This window comes from Clarias gariepinus, chromosome 13 (assembly GCF_024256425.1).
Source record: "Clarias gariepinus isolate MV-2021 ecotype Netherlands chromosome 13, CGAR_prim_01v2, whole genome shotgun sequence".
NCBI classification, from domain to species: domain Eukaryota; kingdom Metazoa; phylum Chordata; class Actinopteri; order Siluriformes; family Clariidae; genus Clarias; species Clarias gariepinus.
This window is the reverse complement of record NC_071112.1, coordinates 19720959-19729911: the sequence shown is the minus strand read 5'-3', so window position 1 is coordinate 19729911 and position 8953 is coordinate 19720959. Positions and strand designations below refer to the sequence as shown.

Below are 8953 nucleotides of genomic sequence, written 5' to 3'. Positions count from 1 at the left end.
AGAGGGAGGGGATGCTCTCTTGTTGTCACTTGCCACCCAAGACGTGATTCAGCCTCAACAATTACCATTATCTGTGTCCTACTTTTCACGACTTGGGCGAATCGGTAATGATGAAGAGGGTTTCCTTCAGTCATTGTGAAAATACTGGCCTATTCTTAGCCGAGTTCACACCTACCGTCGCTGGGACTTAAGCACTCGAGTCATTCAGGTGCTTTGTGGCCGAATAGGGAGGCGGCTACTGTTTAGCTGCGCTAAGTGCTGTTTATATAAACAGCGCCACGCCAGTGTACACATTATCACTTGGAGTGAGATCAAGCACCAATCCACTGCTCGTCCTTGGATCAAGCTATTTAAGACAAACACATTCGGCTCTGTCGTATCATGGCCGTGCCTGCCAGACTCAGCTTTACCGTGAGGAGTATTTTGGATTTACCAGAAAGTGACAGCGAGAGTGCAGCGCATCTTCTGCCACTCCATTCGCTCTCTGGCTCTCCTTACTCAACCTGGGCAGACAGCGAAAGAGGCCACTGCATGTGTAAGTTTCCCCCCGCTCAGAAAAGGCAACAGAGTGTACGTTTTCTTATCGCTGGGATGGTTTCTTTATAGCATTTATCCAGTTTTTATTAGTCTTTTTGCCGTACGTTAACTGTTACATTACTTTTGCATTCCATACTATTTTACTTATTATTTATGGGCGCAAGCTTTATCCAGTGGCTATCCATCTTGTACTAAAGTTTGTGTGTGTGTGTAGGTTTTATCAGCTTCTATAATAGTGGTCCCAAAGTACAATTTTATATAATTAAGGCCCAATGGATAAACTCTTTATACTTTTCTATAAAATCACAACCTTTCATGGATTATATAACTGGAAAAAAAATATAAACATTTTTGTTGGTTCAACATGGTATTTTTTTTTTTTTAGCTTCAGATGAGAGCAATCCGGAATCGTCCCCTGATTCGGCCGGGTCCAATGATCCCCCTACCAAGGCAGATCAGGAGAAGAAGAAGAAACGGCGTGTGTTGTTCTCCAAGGCCCAGACTTATGAGCTGGAGAGGCGCTTTCGGCAGCAGCGCTACCTGTCTGCTCAGGAGCGAGAGCAACTTGCGCATCTCCTCCGTCTCACGCCCACGCAGGTCAAGATCTGGTTTCAGAACCATAGGTATAAGATGAAACGAGCGCGGGTCGAGTGTGTACATGATCTCGGTCCTCCTCCGGTGGTACGCCGGGTCGTGGTGCCGATTCTAGTGCGTGATGGTAAACCATATCAGAGCTGCATTGGAGAGACCGAGAAGGGAGGCTGCATTGTTACGCCTTCGTCATGCGGCGCTCGTGGGTTCCAGCGTTTTCAGCCACCAACTTTTGCGCTTCTTCCGCAGTACCAGCACTTTACAAACCCACCTGTTTCCACACACCATTTCATTTGGTGAGACTGTCCACTGTGGACCAAGGATACATCCTTTTTATTTACACGTGTAGTGTACACAGTAACTAAGATAATGCCATTTGCACATATTTTATTTTATAGTTAGATATAGTTGTTCTTTGATCTGACCTGATTTTTTATTTTGTTTGTTACGGTGATGACACTCGACTCAGTACAGTAAGAAGGACTAATTTAGTTTTGAACCAAATGTATATATGGTAGTTAAGAATTTAAAAATATATATATATATTTTATATAGGCTGAAGGACGTGTTGCATGGACGAAGATGTTTTGGTTAAGACTTCTAAAAGCTGATGTCCAATTGCCTCAACATTGTACAAAATATTCAACTATTAAATAATTTTTCTCTTTCAATCGATGTCTTTGTGCTGTTGTTAACTGAATATAGCCTACTGTATATGGTTGTTATACAATCATGTACAGATATACAATAATGACTTACTATAAATAAAATGGTTACAATGTAAAATGCTCTTTTATGCCTTAGTAAAGTTTGGGGTGATTTTAATAAGCCGAGTTCCGCTATCCGTATGAATGCATTCAGATGTTACTTACAGGAGCATACTAGCGCTCAGCAAGACATTTGAGTCTTTTATAATGTTAAGACGTTATCTTCCATCCAGGACAGCAGAGACAAATTACAAACTTCAAGCGTATACTAAGCATAATAATAGTGAGCAAACACAGGATTAGGCCTGAACGTGTATTGGCTTGCCGCTGGCCTGCCCCGGTGGTGATGCTTTTGAAACCACTTCCAGAGATGTCTTTGTCGGAGTTCAGTATTCAGAGTTAAGAGTATTCATCACAATACCAGTACAAACTAATGCAATATTGTGTGTATAAGGCTAAGAATCAGTGTATCTAAGCTAAATTCTCGAAGTGGGAAAATGACCGAAACAGTGATAGGGAAAGTTTATGTATGAAAGTAAAATGCTCTGCTGTCATGGATAGGCTGTGATTTCTTATGCATCCACGACCCCCAAACTCATTCTAATACTCAGTGCGCATCATTGGTGTCACCTGGCCCTTTGTCCCTCTCTCTCTGGTCCATATGGAGAGGACAGTGACTGAAGCTGTCTCGGTCTACATCTCCCCTCCAACACTTTGCATGTCTGAGTCTGAATGGACCATTGTGTGCCTTCTAAAGGGACAAAATCCTCAGCGCCTCAATTCTCGTGATGTTTAATCAGTCCCTGGTGGCAAATTTATGGGGTTTAACAACACAATGGTGATTTAGGCTTTAAAAGCGACAAAGCTTCTAGAGAGTAAAGTTTCTGCAGTTTTACTAAAAACTAGAGGGAAGAGCAATTCTCTTAATGCTTTACCCATGTTAACTACAATTTCCTTCAATATTCCCAGACAAGCATAACGCAGACAGCCTAGTTTCATAATAAATTGCATGCAACAAAATACGATCCCTTCTTTTCAGCCTCATATACCTATGCCTAGAAGTGGACATTTTCAAAAAGTCGGATAGTTGTTCCGTCTAAGGACTGTCTCAGAAACAAATATCTAGAAAGTGTGGCCTATTGATTAAAGGATTTTAGTTAGAATTAATAGTTAAATCCTAATTGGCGCTTATTTTTTCATAAAAATATGGAAACAGAATAAGATCTCTGTTTACTTATTCTATGTCTGCGTACAGCTGACTGATATCTTAAAACAGAATTTACGTTAAAGTGGGACGAAAGAAAGCTTGGAAAGCTAGCAATAAAGTGATTATTGCTGGCAATCAGTATAGTGAGAACGGAAATTATAAATTTAGAATTTATAGCTAAGGTATTTAATACTAATAAAAAGTTTATTAATAAAGACATAAACAAGAGGACTGCATATTTGTCCATGCATGTAATCTAAATAAAAATGTTAATCTAAGAAATTTAAAAATAATAATTAACAATAGAGGAATAAATTCTGTATAGGTTTTCTAATTACTCCTAGGTTAATTACTCTCACTACGTCGTTGCCAAGAAGTCTCATGAGCCAAATCCTGGAGAAAACGACTGGTCATGAATATTAGTCACAAAAATCTCATTTTTTTTTACTCAATTCGGCTACTAATTTAACCTTCGAATTTAATCAAAAGTGTCGTCTTCTTATGATAATAATAATAATAATAATAATAATCACTAGGATTAACTAAATATATAAAGAGTATCAAACTAACTGTTAAATACTGCATTAACATTTTAATTTGCCTATACACTAAAGAATTTTTATGCTGGCTTCGCGTAGCTTTTACATATTGATATGTCAATCTCTCTCTCTCTCTCTCTCTCTCTCTCTCTCTCTCACACACACACACACACACAGAGTACAGAAGACATTGATGACAATACTATCATGACCCGCTAGGTGTCACACTAGCACTATACGTTTTTGCTTAGCGACCGCTACCCATACCCTCCTGCCCCCATCACACTACAAGACCGCAAAGGATTTTTAGTAGCCAGTCAGAACAGTAGGCTTCTACTGTCCCATCAGTTCGATGCATGTCCAGACTGAAGGGGACGCTCAGGTATAATGTTATTTCAAATCCAAATCGCAGAGTTCACAGAGAGAGACAGAGAGCAGTGATCATTTGGTCATAATTCATAATTATTTTTATTTGGACAAGATCGGTATCAAATTTTACCCTGCGTACATCAGAAACAGCATCAGAAATAGTAACAAACTCTTTCAAGATGAAATATCATTTGAAATATTAGCATTTTTGTTCCAAAGAACGAGTAAACGCTTTCTGTCTAATTACCGCTAATTGACCATGATAGCCGTGCTCCAGCTCAGAGGAGCAAGCCTGATTTAGATAATTAAGAGAGCCTTTTGAAAACCGGATTAAGGAGGCCGAAGACTTCGAAGAAAGCATGTTATGATTCTAATTGTCATAATTGCGTGTGCGAAGCACACTTAATTATCACCGTGAGGTGCGCAAGGTGCACTCACCTGCTTCTACACCCAGATAAATTAAATGCTGGCATATTGCTAAGAACTTAATGCAGTAAAATACCATTGCGTTCGTATGGATGTTGATTTTAAAAACTGGCAGTAAAGGACACATGCACATTTAGGAACACTGCTCTTTATTTTTTTTGAAATTCAAAATTTATTTTATTTTTTTGTGTTAAAATGCCGCCACCAGAAGACGCTGTCTATCCTCTGGATAAACAGAAAGCGAGCGAGCGAGAGAGAGAGAGAGAGAGAGAGAGAGAGAGAGAGTTTCTCAGTAACCCTCCTAGTGTTTTAGTGATTATAAACGAAACCAACTAAAAACAATTATTATTCCTCCATTTAAAACGATTTTCTATTTTCCATAAGGAATGTGTTTAGGCTAATTATATGAGTTACTCTCATTCACCCAGTGAACAGACAGTCTATTCAGAAATACAAAGCGATTACAGTTTTCTGCGAATAGGTGCTAAAATCATAACCAGGATGTATAAAACTTACACTTATCAAGAACTTATAATTCTTACCTACATTAAATTCTTAAAATCAGGATTAAGGAGTTGAATAATGTTATGTAATGTTTGTAAACAGGAAAATTTGCGCCCTTCATTTTTAAATGATTAAAAAATAAAAATATGTATTAATACAACTGGAACAACTAATTTGCAGGCGTATGACCACAAATGCAGCGACTACAACAACAACAATAATGGTACAATAATAATGATAATAATAATAATAATAATAATAATAATAATTATTATTATTATTATTATTATTATTATTATTATTAATACACTGTACTAATGCAAAAAGCGAAATATGGATACAATAATAATGATAATAATAATTATTATTATTATTAGTTATTATTATTATCTTATCAATATTTCGCTTTTTGCATTAGTACAGTCATTGTTTGCAATCCTATTATAGTTTTTAAACCATTTCTAACTCAAAATAGAGGAACGGATTAAAGCGCATAACTGAGTTGACAGCTGGGTTGCCTACCTACTTGAGTGCCGTTAACTTTACCTGAGAGGCTCTCCTCCTCCTCCCGTATACAGTTGTTTTGGACTGGCTGTCTGTGACAAGTGGATGAGATTTTAAACGGCGCACTGCTCACATCCAATAATCTCAGACAGAAATGAAGTTAATCATTCACGCAGTCTCTTACCCAGCGCATATGTATTTATTTATTTATCGGTCGCTGTTCCTTCCTCGTTGCAAGGGCACTTTTACAACTCAAAGCACGATGGGTCATAATGTAAATAAGTCTGCAATCACTAGAGGCCTCTTGTGACCATTAAAAGTCAGGAGTTCAACTCGAGTTTTTAGGGATTGAGTGGTTCTCGAAGATTCAAGTTCTCATACTCGCTCTCATTAAGTGGTCCTCATAAACATCACTCTAAAATGTCAACGTTTCATCCATATCTTCAGCTGAGTAAGAGCGGTATTAGAACTTGAGCATGCATTTTACGCACAATAGACTTTACGTATCAGTGCATGCATGCTCATGCTTTTTTTTTTTTTTTTAACGTTGTGTGGTTATGTTTATTTGCATCGAGGCAGCTTACAGCCAAGTCTTACGAATTATGCGCTGGTGTACAGATGACAGCGTTGATTTGTATTGTTGCCTTAGCTGCTGATGCCCCGCCTCTGACGGTAGCCTTAAACCTGGCACCCAGCTAAAACAAACGAAAGTCAGTCTCGAGCTCCCACTCAAGCCAATTAAGGCGGACTTCACGCGCCCTCTTACGTGTCTATCTCGCTGTGTCGAGGCTGAAGCAACAGGAACAGCGGAGCTGGCCAAAAAAAAGAGAACAAGAAGAAGAAGAAGAAGAAGGACAGGTTCCTTTGCCTTCTGATTTCTCCAACACAGAACAATGTCGATGAGTCCTAAGCATACGACTCCCTTTTCTGTGTCCGATATCTTAAGTCCTCTTGAGGAGAGCTACAAAAAAGTAAGCATGGAGGGGAACAGTTTGGGGGCTCCTCTCGCCTCGTACCGCCAACCGCAGGTCACACAGACTGCGATGCAACAGCATCACATGGGCCACAACGGAGCCGCTGTGCCCGCTGCTTACCACATGACAGCCACGGGAGTGCCACAGCTGTCCCACACAGCTATGGGAGGCTACTGCAACGGCAATCTGGGCAACATGAGCGACCTGCCGGCTTATCAGGACGGAATGAGGGGCAGCACGACAGCCACAAGCTGGTACGGAGCAAACCCTGACCCGCGCTTTTCGACCAGTAAGTGAACTTGATAGTGATTTTTTGTAAACCGCAAGATTTTTTGTAAACCGCAAGAACTGACCTCAATGCGCTCCGTTTTCGTTTAATGTTTACAGGCGGAAAGCGGCTGATTTGTATTCGCCTATATGTTTAGTTGCTTGTTAAAACGAATACATATCTTACATATCCTGTCTGTTTAAGTACTTTAGGCAGCGTTTGCTATACGCACGCAGTGTTGGTAGCCATTCGTTTAACACGAGGGTAAACAGCAGGCACTTTGCTTTAGAACCATATTATCCAGCTGTGGACACCTAACCAAAAATAAATGAATGGACTTTCAACAATCCTGTTTTAGGCATAAATAACAAAAGAAATGGCACACAGACATAATGCATGTGTATTGCCTATTTGCTTTATGATCTACTACAGCATAAACACGATTGTTTCGTTATTATTGTTATTATTTTTATTAGTTGTAGTAGTAGTAGTAGTAGCAGCAGTAGTATAGTACTAGCGGTGGTAGTAGTACTAGTAGTAATACTTTGTGTGATAAATGTTGTAGTTAATGCCGATTTTCACTTGCAGTCTCTCGCTTTATGGGCTCCTCTTCCGGCATGAACATGAGCAGCCTTGGCTCCTTGGCAGATGTGGGTAAAGGCATGGGATCCCTGAGCAGCGCACCGAGGAGAAAGAGACGCGTGCTCTTCTCGCAGGCGCAGGTCTATGAGCTCGAGCGCCGCTTCAAGCAGCAGAAGTACCTCTCGGCCCCGGAAAGGGAGCACCTAGCCAGCATGATCCACTTGACCCCGACACAGGTGAAAATCTGGTTCCAGAATCATCGCTACAAAATGAAAAGACAGGCCAAAGACAAAGTGTCCCAGCAGCAGATGCAACAAGAGAGCGGTTCATGCCAGCAGCAGCAGCAGTCTCCGCGACGGGTAGCCGTGCCCGTGTTGGTAAAGGACGGCAAACCGTGCCAAGGCGGCGGTCATACTCCCACTAGCGCGGCACAAAACCATCATCATCAGGGCGCTAACGTCATGCTCATGGCTAACAATGGAGCAATGGGCCAGCATCCGAGTCAGCAGGTAGGCAGCGCAGGCCAGTCTCCAGATTTGGGCCAGCACGGTACCAGTCCCTCTTCCCTGCAAACTCCCGTGACTGGTCTATCACACCTGAACTCCTCTGGCGCTGACTACGGTACGGCCTTGCCCTGTTCCGCTCTGCTATACGGCAGGACGTGGTGACGACAGGACAGACCGCAGACGGATAGACAATATCTGTAGGCATTTTGACCTCGACGCCTGCTTTGACCGAGTCAGCAGCAACACAAAATATGAAATACTCTGTAACCGTTTTGAACAGCCTGGCTTGTTCTTACTTTTTGTCCTCCGTCCTCTCAAAATCCAGACTGGAAGGGTGGAGGGTGAGAAAAAGTTGATCAAGGCAAAATGAGAAAATAGCATTTGCCCAGTCTTTTTATTATGAGGATGTGCGTCCAAAGATGGCGATGAAGATGGAATTATTTATATAGCTTTTAAGCGGAGACAATATATAAAAAAATCACATCATTCCGACGGGTGAAATAAAAAAAACAGCCTCAGTTGGCACTTTAAGACGCCGCCTCACATTCTGACTGCTACAGTACATTCCTGATTCTTATAGATTGCAATGTAAGCCGTAGCTTGTACACTCCTGTAAACGGTTTGGATTTAATACATAGTTTTTAGCGATATGTATATGTATAATATTTTTTATCGATATTGAGGGTTCTATGTTATTTGAGTTTTACTGGTATTTGTACGTTTTATTTTCTTGTAACTTATAGATATTTGACTTAAGCGCAGTCATACAATCATATTAATAAATTATGAAAATGACACACATCCTTATTATAAATGGTTGCAAGAATTAATACGGTCTCATTTAACCGAAATCAATTCATTTTAGTTTTTCATACATTTTGCTAACGTTTGTTGAAAAAGAAAAGTTTTAATTATACCTAAATATATTAATGAGAATAAATAGCTGATGATTTGTGCAACGAGTTATTTTGTAATATAATTTTGAGGAGAAGGACAAACTGCAATGATTCTCATATTTTTTCCCCCAACATCACAAGTACGCCGGACTTTTTTTCCTTCACAATAATGTAAATGTTGTGTTAATTTACACCGATTACAATAGTTTTTAGCATTCCTCGCAGAAATAATGTGATATATAATATACATTTTAATTGCAACCTCCCATGTGCCTCAAAAACACGGCACATTTAATATTGTTACTCTTGCTATTTCACGCACATTTGGAGAGCCACGGGATAA

At 40.1% G+C, this 8953-nt stretch overlaps 2 protein-coding genes across 2 annotated transcripts; both read left to right on the top strand.

Moving 5' to 3' along the window:
- Window positions 1-381: 381 nt before the first annotated feature.
- On the top strand, window positions 382-1428 carry nkx2.9 (NK2 transcription factor related, locus 9 (Drosophila)). Its single transcript, XM_053510107.1, has 2 exons — window positions 382-535; window positions 923-1428. Exons 1-2 carry the CDS (start codon window positions 382-384, stop codon window positions 1426-1428), a joined length of 660 nt encoding a protein of 219 aa, XP_053366082.1.
- A 4772-nt stretch (window positions 1429-6200) lies between these two features.
- On the top strand, window positions 6201-8425 carry nkx2.1 (NK2 homeobox 1). Its single transcript, XM_053510106.1, has 2 exons — window positions 6201-6647; window positions 7215-8425. The coding sequence occupies exons 1-2, from the start codon at window positions 6278-6280 to the stop codon at window positions 7874-7876; spliced, it is 1032 nt and encodes a 343-aa protein (XP_053366081.1). The 5' UTR covers window positions 6201-6277; the 3' UTR covers window positions 7877-8425.
- Window positions 8426-8953: the final 528 nt, after the last annotated feature.

Coding starts and splice junctions, on each gene's coding strand:
- nkx2.9 (XM_053510107.1), top strand. CDS start 382: ATGGCCGTGCCTGCCAGACTCAGCTTTACCGTGAGGAGTATTTTGGAT. Junction 536..922: donor CGAAAGAGGCCACTGCATGT/GTAAGTTTCCCC, acceptor TTTTTTTTTTAG/CTTCAGATGAGAGCAATCCG.
- nkx2.1 (XM_053510106.1), top strand. CDS start 6,278: ATGTCGATGAGTCCTAAGCATACGACTCCCTTTTCTGTGTCCGATATC. Junction 6,648..7,214: donor TGACCCGCGCTTTTCGACCA/GTAAGTGAACTT, acceptor TTTCACTTGCAG/TCTCTCGCTTTATGGGCTCC.